Source organism: Barbus barbus (assembly GCF_936440315.1).
Source record: "Barbus barbus genome assembly, chromosome: 18".
NCBI lineage: Eukaryota > Metazoa > Chordata > Actinopteri > Cypriniformes > Cyprinidae > Barbus > Barbus barbus.
Genome location: NC_136746.1, coordinates 24,001,023 through 24,019,576, shown reverse-complemented (window position 1 = coordinate 24,019,576; position 18,554 = coordinate 24,001,023). Strand labels below are relative to the sequence as shown.

Here is an 18,554-nt window from a genome sequence, read left to right as displayed (position 1 = left end):
TTGTGAGATTTCTGACAGATGGCAAACTAGTATCTTGGCCAAAGTGTATGACATTGTTGAGATTTCTTTTGAAACTCTTGATGAAACATTGAGATCAGTAGTTTTTACTAAGATTTGAGAAAAAGTAGGAGACTAAAGAAAAGTCTCGATTTGCTTCTCACTGGATTAGAAGAGAAACAACTGAGCTATTTTGCGGATCTCATTGCTGATTTTTCTTTCTCATGGCTTGGACAGCTGACAGGTGTACCATAAGGGCGGCACAGCAAAGGCATTTTTAAAGACAGTTTTACCAAAGCGGTGAATTAGCATGAGCAGTATTTCATTGTCACAGCTGAAAACAGGAGCTGTCATCAATAACCTGGCTGCTGGCGGAGGAAGAACGCAAGTGCGGCAATGTGTCGCAGATTTACAGGTGTATAACATTGTCAGTGTTCCTCTTAAATTGGAGCTGTCAACAAAGCGGTGGGATGTTGGATAAATGTTGAGTGATATTCTGTTTGTGTCTTAAAGAGAAGATACTGAGTGGGGAACATGGAGGTGAAGTGAAAGAGAAAGACAGGAATGGTGTTGTGTACCTACCCCATTGCAAGGTCCGACAGAGCAGGGCTCACCAGGTTCACCCTTGAGGCCCGGGGGGCCTATCGGTCCCGGCGCTCCGCTTGCATCACCCTGCAAACACACACCGACAGCTGGCATTTAGAGTCGCTGTCACCTCAGGTTTGTCATTTGACAGGTTGAGGAGCGCCGCACAAATGCACACACATGCCTGTCTTTACACGCACATACAAAACAAGAGCTGGACGTAAATATCACAGACATCTGGGGCAAATGCCACCAACCTAGAAATCACCTCATGCAGCTTCAGAGGTGAGACGAGAGACTAAAAAAAAGCAGTTTAAACATCTTCTATGCTGAACATGCTCACTATATTAAAGCTGCTGTAGTGAGTGAGCGATCTGTGACTATTGAGTGCATTTTTGCCAGTCGACTTTCTCACAATAACTTTAATGTAGTCATCTGAACGAAATATTTGCAAATTTGAATTATTATTGGAGGAAAAATAAGACCAACGTAAGTAACGTGTGCATGTATATATATATATATATATATATATATATACACACACACACACCGCAGCTCAAATGTTTGGGATCAGTAGGATTTTTTTATGAAGAAAGAAGTTTCTTCTGCTCATCAAGGCTGTATCTATTTGATCAAAAATACAGAAAAAAACTTATTTTGTGAAATATTATTGCAATTTAAAATACAAGTAAAATATAATTTATTTCTGTGATCAAAGCTGAATTTTCAGCATCATTACTCCAGTCTTCAGTGTCACATGATCCTTCAGAAAACATTCTAATATGCTGATTTATAATCAATAAAATAAATAATATAACATTAAAATGTTTATATGTTAAAATACAAAATAAAAATAAATAAAAATGCTAAAAGAAACTAAAATAAAAATATAAAAAGTCCATTTAAAATATTAAGAAAATACTACAATAGTATATAAATAATTATAAAATAACTTGATGCCCTGACGCACATTAGTTTTATTGGACTTTTCAATGAAAAAAGGCTATTTAACTTAACCACTCATTAATTATTTTAATTATTCTAAATATCAAGTTCTAAATATTAAGTTTAAAAAATTAAGGAAAATTCTGGAAATAAATTGGCAAAGTATACAGCCATTCTTTAGTTGTTAATATCATCTGAGAATCAATTTTGCTGTAGGCCAAGTCTTCAGAACAAAGGTAGTTTTGTTATGCTTTAGACTAGATTTCCAGTTTCATTCTACTTTCCAGTATCTCTACAGAGATGTCCCATTTTGCCTTCCAAAGGACCCCAATAAATGACAAACACAAAGCAGTAATTCTCCGAGATACCTCAAGTGACCCTACTATCGATCTTAACTATTTCAGCAAACATCTTTTTATCTGCTTACCAGTGGTGATTTCTTTAAGACTGCAAGGGAAGCTCAGCTTCCCCTATTCAAAAAATTAATGGTCAAATATGTACTATTGTGTTAACATTTTATTGACTAAAAATGCGTTAGAACACGCTCATCTCGGAGACGAGTTCGTTCAGAATCAGCTACATATAGCAGGTGACTCTATTTCCTTCTCGTATATTCCCGTAGCGTCAGTGTATTTCCCTGTTGAAGCCTAGCGTCCATTGACTTCAATGGGGCTGTTTTGAACAGTTTTTTTCAGTGCTTCGAAACTAGATGGTCATTGGATAAATGCTGCGTCTCAGCATCTCTGGGGGTGAATGGAGGAGTGGGCTGGCCTGGACTACGGGCTTCTGCATGATGATTGGAGGGTCTGTCGAAAGACTGCATCTCCTTTTGATTGACAGCGATTTTGTCCTATAAAAAGTCGCTGACGCTGAAGCTATTCGAGCTCAGTCCCATAGCGGATTTTGCAAGTATAGTCGAAAGACAAACTGCTGCAACCTATTTCTTGGTATTTGCTTGGCGAAATTGCTAGCCAATTTTCATCATACATTTCACACAATTATACACCACATTCCTTGTTTCAGTTTAACCCAATTCCCACATTTCCTCCATCGAGTTTAATATCTTTTTTTTTTTTTAGATGGTTTGTTCATTCATTCACTCATACAGTAGGCTAGGCTAGCGTTGTTTGGACACTGGTGAAGTCACTGAAAAAGATGCCTAGTTGGTACGACAGGGTCACAGAGCATTTTTTTGAAGAACGTAGGGCAGAATTTACGAATAAATAAATGGACAATTTTTAAGATGTAGGCCGAAAATGAGCTTCCCCTCTTTGAAAGACCAGCAGCCGCCACTGCTGCTTACAGCTGGTGCAAACCATCGAGATGTACAAGCAAAACAGCTCAGCGAAGTCTAATGTGAACAAATTGTACTGAACATGGCCTAGTGCTTCAACATATGCAGAAACAAGGAAAACATCACATTAGAAACGTGCATCCCCAGTCACAGAGTGTTCTTGCTTACCTTTTCTCCTTTCATTCCATCTTTTCCAGGCAGTCCTGGTTTACCGGTAGAGCCCTGGAAAAATCAGGAAAGACAAGACGTTCGTTTTAATTTGTTCCCTAACATCCCCCATCCCCGTGTTCCCATCTTTTTTGGAATAAAGGCAGATGCTCGTTAGCAGAAGCAGGTGCCGAGAACAGATTGTGATGCTGATGCTGTTTCCTCCCACACGTAGAGAACTCAGTTGTACCAGCCCCTGCAAATTAATTTTCAGATTACCGATTGATTACTGATTGTCTGTGCAACAATTTACAGCTCTGCATCCTCGTTTTCCTCGCCTCTGTTATTTATACGTGCATTGTCTTTTTCTGTTTGTGAGAGAGCGAGTAGGAAAAACTAAAAGGATGTGGAGTGCATGATTAAAATAAAACTAGATTTTTACATTTTCATGTGGTGTCTGCCCATGCAAAAGTCTGTGGTACTGAAGACTCTTTCAATTGCACAACAGGCTCTTCATGATGTTCTTTAGAATATCAAAATGTTCTTCATACTAAGGAACCCAAAACTGTTCTTATATGGCATTACTGCAAAAACTCCTTTTTGGAACCTTTACCCATAAAGGAATAGTTTATCCAAAAACTAAAATTTACTGAAAAAATGTACTCACCCTCAGACCTTGCAAGATCTAGATGAGTTTGTTTCTTTCTTGTATCTACTTTTGAATAGATTTGGGAAAACCAGTGTTGGGGGTAACGCATTACAAGTAACAAGTTACGTAATCAGATTACTTTTTTCAAGTAACTAGTAAAGTAATGCATTACTTTTTAATTTACAAGAAAATATCTGAGTTACTTTTTCAAAAAAGTAACGCCAGTTACTTTGTTTTATCATTTATTAACTGACAAGTTTCCTGTCCCCATATTGGGAGAAATATTGTGTGCATTGTGTGCGCTGTGTGAACATGCTGTTACTGTAGTTCTAGACTAAATGTGAATGTGCATTAATTCATCCCACTCTCAAAACAGATTTAGTATTCATCAAAATGAATTAAAACAGTAAAATATAAACTCAGAATATGACACAAACCTGCAATAATTAAATAAATGTTAAATAACACAAATGTATCATCCCATTTTATTATCCAATGTCTTTGCTGCTGACCTTTGATGATCTAGTTCAACCATACTAATAAGCAAACATGACTTTAGATAAACTAAGAATTGTGCTTCGTTGTTTTTTTATTGCTGAAGAGTGTTGAACCTTCTTCTCCTGCGTTCCACTGTACAGACGTGAATTTACTTTTCCTTCAGTCTGAGGTTTATTCATTACACTTTTTGTGTGAAAGGGCTTTTACATTTGCTATAAATAGAACTTCTTATTAAAAACAATCAAGCCCTGCTCATATTTAAAAAGTAATGCGAAAGTAACGCAAATGTAACATAACGTATTATTTTCCATAAAAAGTAACGTAATATTGTAATGAATTACTTTTAAAAGTAACTTTCCCCAACACTGTATATCACTTGCTCACCAATGGATCCTCTGCAGTGAATGGGTGCCGTCAGAATGAGAGTTTAAATAACGAATAAAAAACGGCACAATAATCCACATGACTCTTAGTAGATCAATTAATGTCTTGTGAAGTGAAAAGCTGTGTATTTATAATAAACAAATCCATCAAATCATTGCTTCTGGCTAATATGTCTTCTATCCACACTATTGCTCTTTCCAGTGAAAAAAAATCTCATCTGAATCAGTAGAGAAATATGCATCATTTACAAGTGGAAACAGTCCAAAACATTTCTAAACAACTATGCTGCTGGATTTTGATGAGACAGCAGAGGATGGACTTTTTCACTGGAGGAAGCAGTATTATGGATTACAGACTCTGTGGCAAGAAGATGTTTGGACACGCATTCTGACGGCACCCATTCACAGCGGAGGATTCATTGGTGAGCAAGTGATGTACTGTAATGCAAAATTTCTCAGAATATGTTTCAGTAAAGAAACAAGAAAGAAATTAACTCTACATCTACACTACACCTGTACTCTGATGAAGTAACAAAGGATGGCGTGAGTGAGTCAATTTTATTTTTGGGTGAACCATTTCTTTAAGAGTGTATGATATTCTAGTCCCAAGCTGCCTCATTTACACTATTTTATCATGCATTTTCTTGTTTGCCTGCCAAAAGTGTACTTTTGATCAGTTACAAATTCTACCCAAGCAGCGTGGGACGAGTTGAGAAACTGAAATATTTCCTGCTTACCGGATCTCCTGGAAGACCACGGAGGCCAACGGGGCCAGGCGGACCCTGCTTTCCCTGTAAGAACACAAACACGTTGAGATCTCTTCATATGAGCAGCATATCCTTATTTCAGGTTTGAAACTAATGTCATTATTTAAATTGTATGGAAAATGTGAAATCAGTTTGCGCCTAACTCTGAGAGAGAGCGAATGAAAACATGCTTTGAAAGCTCTTGCTTCAGGTACTCACGCTGTGTAGCATTTTAACTGCTTGCTATTCTGAGAGGTCCCTCTCTGTGCCTTTAACTAAAATGAAGGCCGCAATCAAATACTTTTTGTGACCTTGGTAACAGGCCACAACCCATTTAACCCAGCAAGAACTGATTGCAATAAGCCAGCCGTAAGAATGCTTTTGGCACTGGTCAGTAAATCAGAGAGATCACGGCAGAGCTGCTATCCTACTGGTCAACCACGTTGACAAGGTCCGCAATAATTCCATCACACCAAAGTAGAAACACTTTAATGTTCTTTCTATCTTGGTTAAATCATAAGATGTCAACATGGAGGGTTTACGGAGACATGAAGTTCATACCTCAAGTCCTGGTGCACCTGACAGTCCAGGCAATCCAGTATTGCCCTTTATGAGAGTCAAAAAAAAGGAAATAAGAAAAAAATAAGAATATATTAATAAAAAGAGTAGAAGGAGAAAATTGATCTTTCTCAGAAAATGGTGCCATTTACTAGTACATTTTAGAATAAATTTGTATCATTTCATCATAAAAGGTTAGCACACTCTACTATGTAACCCACTTCATGTCCAAAGTAAGTATTATATATAGATTATAAAAAAATAATTACTGAGCACTGAGGGGTATTTTAGTTTAAGTAATCACACACACACACACACACACACACACACACACACACACAGAGACATTTTTTGCTTTTGCATTACATACTAAATACAGTTAAATCTATCAAATAAAGTGACAATGTTCAGAAACCTGTTCATTGTATTATAAGGTCATAGGCAGATATTATACTATTCTCTTGGAATGATCCAAATAAAGATGGGTCATTTTTTATATATATGCTCGTATATACTTTCAATATTGAATGACATGCTGATGTGCATCATGCATGCATCATTTCTCTGATGTGCATTATGCCAAAATGTTCACGTTTTGTGCACTTGTATTTACCTGTAGACCTTTTGAGCCATCAAAACCTTTTTCACCCTGGTGAAAGAAGAGAAAATGCTGACTGCAATGCATGAAATCACATTTTCAAGAGGACCTACAGTAGAACAAGTGACCAAGGTCGAAAAATATATTTTTATGTGTCCATGCTTTCAGAATTTTTCCTTTTAAATGTCCCTCCTTTTAAAACCTTTGTGTCTCTACTAACATCTGACAGATTAAAGAGAGAGCTGGATTGAGCGTTTTGATTGACTGTCCACCGCATTGATTCAGCACAGCTTTCATATTTTCCTTTTCATTTTCATTTTAAGACAAGGCTGCCAAAACATACTTTTAAGTACAACATTTTAATGATCTGTTGCGGATGCATGACAAACAACGCTAATGAGTGGCTACTAACCTGGTCTCCTTTCCCTCCTTTCTGGCCTTTCTCACCTCCTTCCCCCTCATGGATTATATGGAGAAAACAAACAAAAGAATGGATAATGCATGGTTACATTATATTAATAATTTAAAAAAGCACAGAGTGGCATTCATTTTACCATGTAGGCTATATAATGTTATTTAAATCGCACATCTGACAGAAAATCATTTCCAAATGCATTGCAAAAGCAAATCTAGGATTAACGTAATTAAACATGCAAAGTTTTAGGATTAAAGTAAATAAATATATAACAATATGTAATGTTATGATGTAAAATTATTATTATGTAAAATTTTTATTTTTATAGAATTTCCTGTCTGATAATTTAGAATCACAGATTTGCAAAACTAGTATAAAAATAAAATAAAGTGTTAAACTAAAATCAAATTTTAATTATAAATTCAAATTAAATTTAAAATATCAGAAATATAATTTTTACTAGTGGTTTTAAGCATAACAGTATTTCAAAGTATTTCTAAATGGTATCTAAACTTACAGGTCCAGAAAGTCTCAATCCATGTGCTGTCATCACCTTAAAGAAAACAGACAATATTCAATACTGATGTTAGGTTATGCTGGAAAACTACCATGAGAAACAGCATTTACTGCAATTGCAGGGTGCATGTGTTAAAATGAACCCAGGACCTGCAAAAAGAAGTTGGTGTTGAGTTTTTTAGTTTGTTAAGGGGAAGATCAGGTATCAAATATCATTAGAAAGATCTTATCAGTTATGATTTAATGCTTTCTCATGCTCCGCTCTAAGATCTCAGTTCAGTGATCACCTCAAAATCTCCACACAAGCATAAAACAGAAGCTTCCTCTCTCGTTCTCAAATGTCTGGATGGCCTCTATACGAGAGATTAACATTAATCCAGGGTTCATGGCATTTAAAATGGCAAGAACCTTTTACTGCAACAAGAGCCCTGCAAATATGGACCCAAAAGTGCCTCTTCAAGGCATCACGGTCTGCAACATAGAGGTGGATTCTGAATCTGCTTTACAGCTTTCCATTTTCCCATTAACTACCAGCTGGTTTAATAGCCTGTCAATCATGGTGACGGCTTTCAGTCAACGGTGAAAGACAGATTGTTTTGTTAGATGTATCCGTGGATTCATCGACTGCGTCTCATGTGCTGTAAAACAGAAGTCTATGAATAAAGATGAAACAACAGGAGGCCTGATGTAACTTCAAGACAAAGTTGGTCTAGAGGATGAATAGTAGAATTTTTCCTGTTTTGTACATGTATTCATTGTGCTGAATAAATGCATGTAAAATATGAGCTCTGCTCCAAAACCTAGTGAGCTGCCTATCTTAATCTCTTCATAGGGAGTTGCCTACTAATCCATGCCTACTAATACATCATGTTAGTTAAAATGGACCTCACAAGTGACTGATTTGAAATACTGGACATTTAGTTTAGTGTTAGAATGTTGCTAATGACACAATACAATAAACACAAAAATATTGGTTAAATTCATAGTAAAAGTAAAAAAAAAATTCATAGTAAACATTGAAAATATGTTTTATTAAATGCAGAAAAGTATTGTTTATAAACTACACTATCATTCAAAAGTTTGGTTTTGGTAAAAAGTTTTTAGTTGTTTTTGTAAGACGACTTTGGAATTCCAGGCTTCATAAATCTTTGTAAACTGGTTTAAAAAGGCATCTCGCTTCTCTCATTTAGCTAGAGATTCACACAGCAGGTAGCATCAATTGATTTTGTGCCCTGCTGTCAAATCGCACCTTTCGTCTCCCTCTTTTGATTTAATTGACACGGGCAATGCAGTTCCAAACCTGCAAATTTTGTGCTAAGTGCAACCAAAAAGCTTTCGGCTTCTCAGCTCTCAAAGGTTTTCTTATTAGTGACCAGTCAGCAGAGATGAAGCCGATGAGCAGTGCTGCACTGATGCAGTACACTCTACAGTCAATACGGCAGAAGATGTTTGTGGTGGTAGTTACTGTAACTTCAACTTTGACAAACATAAAATGCAGAACGAACAGGAAATTTTGTTTTCATTTTCATGTGGTCTTCCTGAATGTCTGAAAGGGAGTCAATTGTCCCCCTCAATCATGTGTCTTTTGAAATCTATACTGAAGTTATAATAATAACTTAATTTTATTGGTTATAACATTTATCATCGATCGCTACAGGGTTCTTGTTAAAGAAAGTCATTCAGGTGATGTTGACCTTCCAATGAAATGTGTGTAAGTGCAATGTGTATTAATAAGCAGAATTATAATTAATAAGCATAATATACACTCACCTAAAGGATTATTAGGAACACCATACTAATACTGTGTTTGACCCCCTTTCGCCTTCAGAACTGCCTTAATTCTACGTGGCATTGATTCAACAAGGTGCTGAAAGCATTCTTTAGAAATGTTGGCCCATATTGATAGGATAGCATCTTGCAGTTGATGGAGATTTGTGGGATGCACATCCAGGGCACGAAGCTCCCGTTCCACCACATCCCAAAGATGCTCTATTGGGTTGAGATCTGGTGACTGTGGGGGCCATTTTAGTACAGTGAACTCATTGTCATGTTCAAGAAACCAATTTGAAATGATTCGAGCTTTGTGACATGGTGCATTATCCTGCTGGAAGTAGCCATCAGAGGATGGGTACATGGTGGTCATAAAGGGATGGACATGGTCAGAAACAATGCTCAGGTAGGCCGTGGCATTTAAACGATGCCCAATTGGCACTAAGGGACCTAAAGTGTGCCAAGAAAACATCCCCCACACCATTACACCACCACCAGCAGCCTGCACAGTGGTAACAAGGCATGATGGATCCATGTTCTCATTCTGTTTACGCCAAATTCTGACTCTACCATCTGAATGTCTCAACAGAAATCGAGACTCATCAGACCAGGCAACATTTTTCCAGTCTTCAACCGTCCAATTTTGGTGAGCTCGTGCAAATTGTAGCCTCTTTTTCCTATTTGTAGTGGAGATGAGTGGTACCCGGTGGGGTCTTCTGCTGTTGTAGCCCATCCGCCTCAAGGTTGTGCGTGTTGTGGCTTCACAAATGCTTTGCTGCATACCTCGGTTGTAACGAGTGGTTATTTCAGTCAAAGTTGCTCTTCTATCAGCTTGAATCAGTCGGCCCATTCTCCTCTGACCTCTAGCATCAACAAGGCATTTTCGCCCACAGGACTGCCGCATACTGGATGTTTTTCCCTTTTCACACCATTCTTTGTAAACCCTAGAAATGATTGTGCGTGAAAATCCCAGTAACTGAGCAGATTGTGAAATACTCAGACCGGCCCGTCTGGCACCAACAACCATGCCACGCTCAAAATTGCTTAAATCACCTTTCTTTCCCATTCTGACATTCAGTTTGGAGTTCAGGAGATTGTCTTGACCAGGACCACACCCCTAAATGCATTGAAGCAACTGCCATGTGATTGGTTGATTAGATAATTGCATTAATGAGAAATTGAACAGGTGTTCCTAATAATCCTTTAGGTGAGTGTACATTAACTCAATAATTGGATTTTTCCATATGCTACTGTTCAAAAGTTTGGGATCAGTACTTTTTTTTTTTGGAAATTAACACTTTTATTCAGCAAGTATTTATTAAATTGATCAAAAATGACAGTAAAGTCATTTATAATGTTACAAATCCTGTTATTTTGAATTTTCTATTTATCAAAGAATCAAAAAATATCATAGTTTTCAAAAAAAATTATGAACCAGCTCAATTTCTTTGAACATTGATAATAATAAGAAATTATTCTTTAGCACCAAATCAGCACATTAGAATGATTTTAGCAAATTCAATTTCTGTGACTTGAATCATCTCAGTGGAGTCATTCATGAAGATCAATGTGTCTATCAAAGACCTGCAAGTTTCCTGTTCAAATGGACGCTCTGTGATAGGTAGAGTCTCATGTGTGTTACTACTGTATGTGATATATCTGTATGCGTCAGAACCTCTGACTGAGAACCTCTAGTACTCACGGGGCCCGGCAGTCCTCTGGCTCCTTCCTCACCCTAAAGGAATAATGATAAAGAAAAACAAACACAAAGAAAAGTGAATCAAATGAACCACAGAATTGACTGAGTCTGAACCTCGGTTATAGTCAAAAGGTTTTCTACACAAGACTATGATTTATTGAACAGAACTGCTAAACAAGTTAACAGACTCGCCTCCTCCCAGCACACAAACTAACAAATAAAACATGCATTACACACCTTTTGGCCCTTTATTCCACTGGTTCCCTCCAGGCCAGACAAACCCTGTGGAGTGAGATGTTAGAGGAGACGAATGTATCATGAGGTAAATAAGCTCACAAATATCTGATGGCTGTGTCTGTGATGGGATTTTCAAGCAGAGCTCTGAGATGTTACATACAGGATCCCCTTTATCGCCCTTCTGTCCATCCATTCCTGCGGCACCCGGGTCACCCTTCATACCCTGAAAAACAACAACAAATAATCACACATGCATACAACATACGAACACACAGATAATATTATCTAGGGGTGAATAACCAGCAAAGGGGCAACCACTGGCATATGAGATGCATTTTAAAATGGATTTATATTCATGTATTTAAAAAAAAAAAAAAAAGTAAAAATTTGAAAAATTACTACAATTCAAAATATATTTTTTTCTATTTTAATATATGAGTGATGGCAAAGCTGAATTTTCTCTCTCACACTCACACACATACATATACACATACACTATTTTTTCTTTCTTAAATACAAGTTTAATACAAGTTCTTGACCCTTTTGACTTGACCTTTCCAAGCATTTATGACTACTAGATACAGATTTATTTATTTTTACTATTCCTTAATTTTTTCAATGCTTGTTCGACAAAATTATCGACAAAACGTTAACATTCAACACAGACACTTCCTTGACCTTTCTCATGCCAGCAAATCTCAATTTACGGCAATGGCTAAACTGCAATGATGGTGAAACCCAAAATTACATCATGTTACTAAATAAGTCAATGGAAACCGCACACACAACAACACCATTTCAAACACTGAAAAAGCAATGAAGCTGTAATAAGCATGATTCATTCATGCTGTGATGCATGCTGGGAGTCTAGCATCCAGCGGCGCACATATCACACTTATTTTTATTTGGTGGTGTTGATGTGATGTGGCACAGCGAACTAGAATATTTAAATGTTAAATGTCAAACCGGTCTCTGAACCCTTATTTAATCCAACTTCCATTACACAAATTTGCCCATGTTTGGATGCATCACACATGCTGGTGTGCCACTTAATTACAGCCACTAAACATGAAATCAGTGTTCTGTAAGTCACCATAGTACATCATGTCACAGTTAGGACAGGAATTTATCGGCCAATAGATGGCGCTTTCTCACTGAAGATAAACTCCTGTCTCTCTCACTCTGCGTCCATTTTAAGATGCTGTCCTCTCTCAAGACAATGCAAATTGAGCATCTTTTATACTGGCAGGCGAGACCTTGAGCATTTAGTCTCTATAAATCGAGTCTGGAATCCATTTGTGCTTTCAGATACTCCAATCCACAGGATTCATAGCTAAATGATGAAATGATATGAAGGATTTAGAATTGAATGTTGTGTTTTCTTTCAAAACAAACATCACTGAGAGGAAGTGTTCAGGAGAGAAGGGACCATCACAAAACATCCCTGTGGTGATTTTAGTGGTGTCAGACTTGACTGAATGCTGTATGTACATTAACATTCTTGAGGGGAACTCTGTGGAGAGGTAATACAATTTGTCTACTCAACCTGGAAAAGGCAATTCCCCCAAGTTGTACAGTTTTTTCTTTTTCATAATATTGCCTACAAGCACAACAGAGTGCACACAAAAGATATCAGCTCACAGTCTGTGTTCCTCTGTAATTGCCACCTCCCAAACCACCTCCTGAGTGATCAGATTGCTATCTGTTTTGATTGCATCTTGGAGACTCTGCACTATAGCAATCCAATCAGTCTATATATATATATATATATAAAAAATAAAAACATCAAAAGCTTCAAGTTAAATTTCAGAAGTTGACATGTTTTCACAGTGCTTCATAAAAAAGACAAAAATATTTTGGTATTTCATAAACGATAATGTGTATTTTTTCTGAATATTTTTTAATTTCATGATGCAATTTTGAGAGAAATATTGAAATAACAGTATTGAATAACACATAGGAACTTCCTTTAAATAATTTTGTTCTTAAATTCAAATAAATAACAGTGTTATATATTTGGATTTTATTGTCTTAAATATGATTCACAGAAAAAAAAAGGAAATTATTCACAATACCTGAGAATTTTATATATATATATATATATATATATATATATATATATATATATATATATATATATATATTTATATTTCTTTTTTTTTTTTTTTCTGGCATAGCTAATTTGACCTGGGATTTCAGACATGCAGAATAACTAACTAACTAACGAACGTTTAGGATAAAAATATTTTAAAAATAAATATTTGGGAAAAAAGCATTTTAATTGCATTGAAATAAAATTCAAATAAATAAATAAATGAATAAATGTGAAGTAAACAATGCTAATTGTTAGCTACAAAGGCTAATTTAAATGTTCCTGTGGTGTGACATGAACTCAAAGCGGCACTTTTCAAATGTGATTATAATTACTGCACATGCTATTTTCATAACCTAATATTAATACTTTATTAAACATTTGTACTTTTAAAAATGAATTTGCCACTCCACAGGACCATTTGTCCTACTTCCCAGGCTTCTCTCTTTGTTACTATCATATTATCTATTATCTATAATAATTGCACAGTCATATTATATATGTAAAGTGTATGTTTTTAATGTCATTTGGGACAACACAAGCTTAAATATGTGTGTGCTGCCAAACAAAGTGACCTATTATACTAGTAAGTGGTTATGATGTAGGTATCCCTGCATTCTGACTTGTTACCCACAATAGCACGCTAAGGTCAAAAGTATGTTACCCACACCATGTGTATTGACCATGAACAATTATCTAACAAAGAGCAGCAATTACTCAGCTCCGAACTCTTGTAGCGTGAGTCTGTCAAAGCGCTCTCTTTGCACTGTCAGGACAAACGTATGCAGATGCTACACAGCCCTCTCACTGTTCTCAGAGTCCAGTCACAGTCCAATGCCTGTGTGAACTGGTGGAGATGACACAGACACACACACACAGTTCTCACAAGAGCAAATTGGAGCACTGCATACACACTCTCCTTCTGTCTGAGCTCAAAGGTGCAGTGAAGCAAAAAGCCTCTCCCTCTAGTCCTCTTTGTCAAGCATCAGCTCCCTCGCCAAACTCCTGTGTAATCCTGAATCCCTGCGTGAAGATTTATAGGAAATGTTCTCGCTGAGGGAAGAGAGTGTCTTTTACGGCCAGCTGATGATAGATGGTCACTCGTGATCAGTAATAAAAGCAACACAGAATGGACAGAGTTTGAATAGCTCTACTAAGAGCTCGACCGCACAATTGCTCTTCTCACTTTGGGCTCTCCTGCTGAGAAAAGCAACTTGAACCAGCCTAAGGAGGTTTGTTGGACTTGCAGTCTGTCAAAACATCTATTTTAGATGGTTTAGTGGTCTTGAAGCCTGACCCCTCTAAAACCAGCCGATGAGTGCCCATAACCCCTTGCTGGTGCAGTTTTTTGGGCTTGTTTTTTTTCCAGCAGGGCCATTATTATTTACATTCATGCTCACATAAACACGGGCACTTTTCAACTGTGGGAACCTTTGGCCCTGTTGACTTATGCAGTAAACTTTTCTTAAAAAATAAAATAAAAATAAAAAACTTTGTAATGACAAACATTACATTGTAGAAATCAATGTCAAGCTCATCTTTAAACACTTAAAAAAAAATTAAATGATGCCTGACAGTTACAATTAATGAATATTTTATCATTTATAAATTAATATCAAATTTAATTTGTGTAAAACTAATTTCACTAAATGTAAATTTTCAAAGTTTAAATATGGTTTTAAAATTTTAATAATTAAGATTGTTAGATTGAAAGTGGTTCTGCAACAAGAGTAAAATAAAAAAAATCTACAAAAGCAAAACTAAACAATGAAAGCACCATTTATAAAAGATATTATATATATATATATATATATATATATATATATATATATATATATATATATATATATATATATATATATATATATATATATATATTTATTTTTTATTTATTTTTTTATAAACAAATATTAGGAAAGATTATTTTTGAGGATTTTAAAAAATAAGTAAAAACTTTTACAAATAATATTTTTAATGCATATTTCAAATGCTTAAAATCTAGTGTGAAGCAAAGGGTCTCTGAGGCAAGCAAAGATTTGAAAGATTTTAAGATTTTAAAGTGTTTCAGCAGTAGTTTTGAAAACAAGTGAGCAGCCTTTCTGATTGGCTCTCTTAACATGTTTGTATTCCTAATGGATAGCGAAATAACAAAGACCCTGAGGCAGTTTGTTCTATGAAAGGACCACTAGAAGGTCAAACATTGACAGACGGCCCTGATACTGTATGATACAGACTGACTTTAAATGCAAAGCCAAAGGGTCCAAACCCCACTCAGATGATGAGGAACATTTCATCTCTGAATTCAGCTCATGGTTAAAATAAACTTCTCTCCCCATAATGGTTTGGTGCATGTGCAACTTCAGGATCACAGCATGCCTTACCGCATAGAAACAATGTATTGACTACGCACCTCTACAAAACCCCGCCCACCCACCCAACCATCCAAAATGATTGACAGGTAAAGACACACGTCATAGTTTTCTAATTGGCTAATGCATGCAGGCATCCTGACTGTCATTTGTTGCTAAGACACTACTCTTCAACTGAACAATGTACAAAAATAGTTAACACAACAGTGAATCATTTCACGTCATAAACATCAGAAAGATATTATATTTATCAACAATAAATCAGCCTACATTGTTTGTCCTTGTACTTTTATCCCTGTGGGCCTTAGCACAGCTGAATCATGATATGTCCGGTGCTTGAACACATACATAGCTTCAAGGCCTTCCAAAATTAAAGCACACATTTCTTGATAAATTATTAGTGTCAGTCAGTTTCCGGTTACCTTATTTTATTTTAAATAAGAAAAAAATAGAGGAATAAACTTCTGATTTTAAACTCTCTGAAATGACCCCATAGACTACCAACTCTATGGCTGTAAAAGTGATGTCTTTGTTTTTACAAAAAAATATGAAATTTGTTTCTGTGGAAATCAACAGTATGTCACAAATGCTGTTAATAGTCCTTAACCTGTTTTTAACCCAGAATGCTCATTTAATTACACCCAAGCCTGAATCATTTGCCCTGAGTTAGATGTCAGGTGGGTTTGTCTGGGATCAGATAAACAATGCTCCTGGTTGCATTGTCCATTTGACTACACTGAAACAGTAATTACTGTCACTTAGAGGATATTAAGAAAGATTATTTTGATTTAAAATATCCACTAACAGCAGAGCAACTCAAAAATAATCTAGTGTTTAGACATCATACCATCTGAAAGATACAATGAACTCTTTAATTACTGTACTTGTCAAGCTGAGGGAATTTAAACAGGTTGTACCAAATTGACTGGAAAAGAAAAATGTAGGTTATAAAACATCTTTTAATTAATGGAGGTATCCAGGCACAATTCTGGTGTGATATAAACTCATGAGCATGAGAGAGAGAGACCCATAACACTGGGTAAGGAACAGCACAGCACAGCAAAATATCATTTACTAAATCAGCAGCTGCACAGTAAAAAAATAATTCATTAAAATAAATATCTACAAAACAAGATCAATTTACTTAAGACTAAGGTAGTCTTTAATCATTTTTTTCTTATCCCACTACCAAATAAATGTATTTTATTCATGCATAAATAAAAAAATTAAAGGTTTATTTAAAAACAATAATAATGATAAAGAAAGAAAATGACAATGGGTTAAAAAATAAACTTAAATTATTTGCTGCAGCAAGCCAGTGCTTTGGCATTAACTGACCAAAAAAGACAGGTGAACAGAAATAAAATTGCAAGCAAACAGTCAACTTGCATGGTTACTTTATGGGAAGAAGGTTAAAGGTCAGACAGACACACGGTCCGCCCCCCTGAGACCTGACTGTGCGTGTCAGCTGTGAGTGTGAACTGACAAGTTAAGGAGCTGCATGTAAACACTCACGCTTGCTCTGTTTAATATATATATATTTATATACTGTATATTTATATTCATACACTGCCATTGCCCCTGGTGAGATATGACACCCCTGGGCTTCATGAAAATTATTGCAGACCTTTTGCAAAAGCACTGTTCATAATTACCATCTGTCAGGCTTGAGTCTGAGGAGTGATGCAGGATATGTGTGTGTGTGTGTGTGTGTGTGTGTGTGTGTGTGTGTGTGTGTGTGTGTGTGTGTGTGGCTGTTTAACATGCTGAGCAGACAGCCAGTGTTTGACTGAGGGAAGCCAATCGGTAGGATGCGAGTATGTCCTTCCCTCTCTGTTCTCAGGAGGACAGCACTGAATAAATGCTTCATCTCACCTTACTGACAGACAGACAGACAGACAGCATGTGTGTCTAAACAGTCTTCAAGGTCACTGACAGTGGTGCATGTGTTTCCACCGACCTCACAACAACTCAGTATCTACTGAAGTCTATGTTCGGAATGGGATACTAGCTTACTATTGCTAAATACTGTGCAGTATACACTACCGTGCAGTTGAGAATAGTAAATGAAGCAATTAAATTATTCCATGAGTAATATACAATGCTACATTGTTCCCATATGATCTGATCAAATTTCAATCATTTTGAAAATACTTATTTTGTACATTTTTTTATAAATTTTTCTAGAGTTTTGGGAGTCTGGTCATGTTAAAAATCAAAACCACCATTACTTTCATTCCTTATAAAAAAGGTACAAAACTGAGGTGTGGTACCAAAAAATCCTAATATGCATTTTTGAGTACTAATGAAGAAAGTGCCCCTATTATGGATAATGAAAGGTTCATATTTTGGACTTGCGAGTCCCCAACAACAGGTTGACATGCATGCACGGTCAAAAAACACTTTCATTGTCTTATAATATGCAATTATTTTGACCTTACTTGCTCAACGAACGTCTGATTGGTCTCATTTCCATTTCTTAATGCCTGTAATGCCTGATAAAGCAGTGTGCTGCTTTGTGTACAGCGTTATTGGGGAAAAAAATTTTTACCGCTCCGAAAGCGGCACCTAGTGGCAAAGAATGAATTAGCATTTTCATTCAGACCAATGCAAAAAGACCAACAAGTGGGCGGGCAATATGCTAATGTTTCATGTTGACATCAACATTAAATGGCTAGGGATTCGTTTTAAAAACAACTCGCTTCAATGATTCAGAGTCAACTCTTTCTTTTGAGAGACAATAACTTTATACATGGTGCACTTTTAAGATTTAAAACTTTGCAGGATGTTTTCATTCACTTAGCGCTGTGTTACTGCATGAAAGGTAATTTTCAAAAATCCATAATAGGGGTACTTTAAGGTACTATTGTACCATTTATCAGCAAATAAGATACAAAGAAGTACAATTTAGAATTTTGCACCTTAGTGTACTGCCATAGTGACAGCTTTGTACCTTTGTAAACTTACATTTATGCAGTTTGGCACATTACAATGTGACATATTAAGAGTATTGGGAGCAGTGCACTCTGTATGCATACTACATACTGACGAGTAAA

General features: G+C 36.2%; 1 protein-coding gene across 1 annotated transcript in view; it reads right to left on the bottom strand.

Moving 5' to 3' along the window:
* The window catches only part of LOC306883921 (uncharacterized protein), a 146,087-nt gene that overhangs the window by 41,615 nt on the left and 85,918 nt on the right, over positions 1–18,554 (bottom strand). Inside the window, exons 17-26 of the mRNA XM_079439447.1 lie at positions 11,198–11,260; positions 11,038–11,082; positions 10,804–10,836; positions 7,333–7,368; positions 6,813–6,857; positions 6,416–6,451; positions 5,806–5,850; positions 5,236–5,289; positions 2,990–3,043; positions 580–669 (exon numbers count right to left, since the gene is read on the bottom strand). Of these exons, the coding sequence (XP_079295573.1) occupies positions 580–669; positions 2,990–3,043; positions 5,236–5,289; positions 5,806–5,850; positions 6,416–6,451; positions 6,813–6,857; positions 7,333–7,368; positions 10,804–10,836; positions 11,038–11,082; positions 11,198–11,260 (501 nt within the window). The remainder of the gene's footprint in view (positions 1–579; positions 670–2,989; positions 3,044–5,235; positions 5,290–5,805; positions 5,851–6,415; positions 6,452–6,812; positions 6,858–7,332; positions 7,369–10,803; positions 10,837–11,037; positions 11,083–11,197; positions 11,261–18,554) is intronic.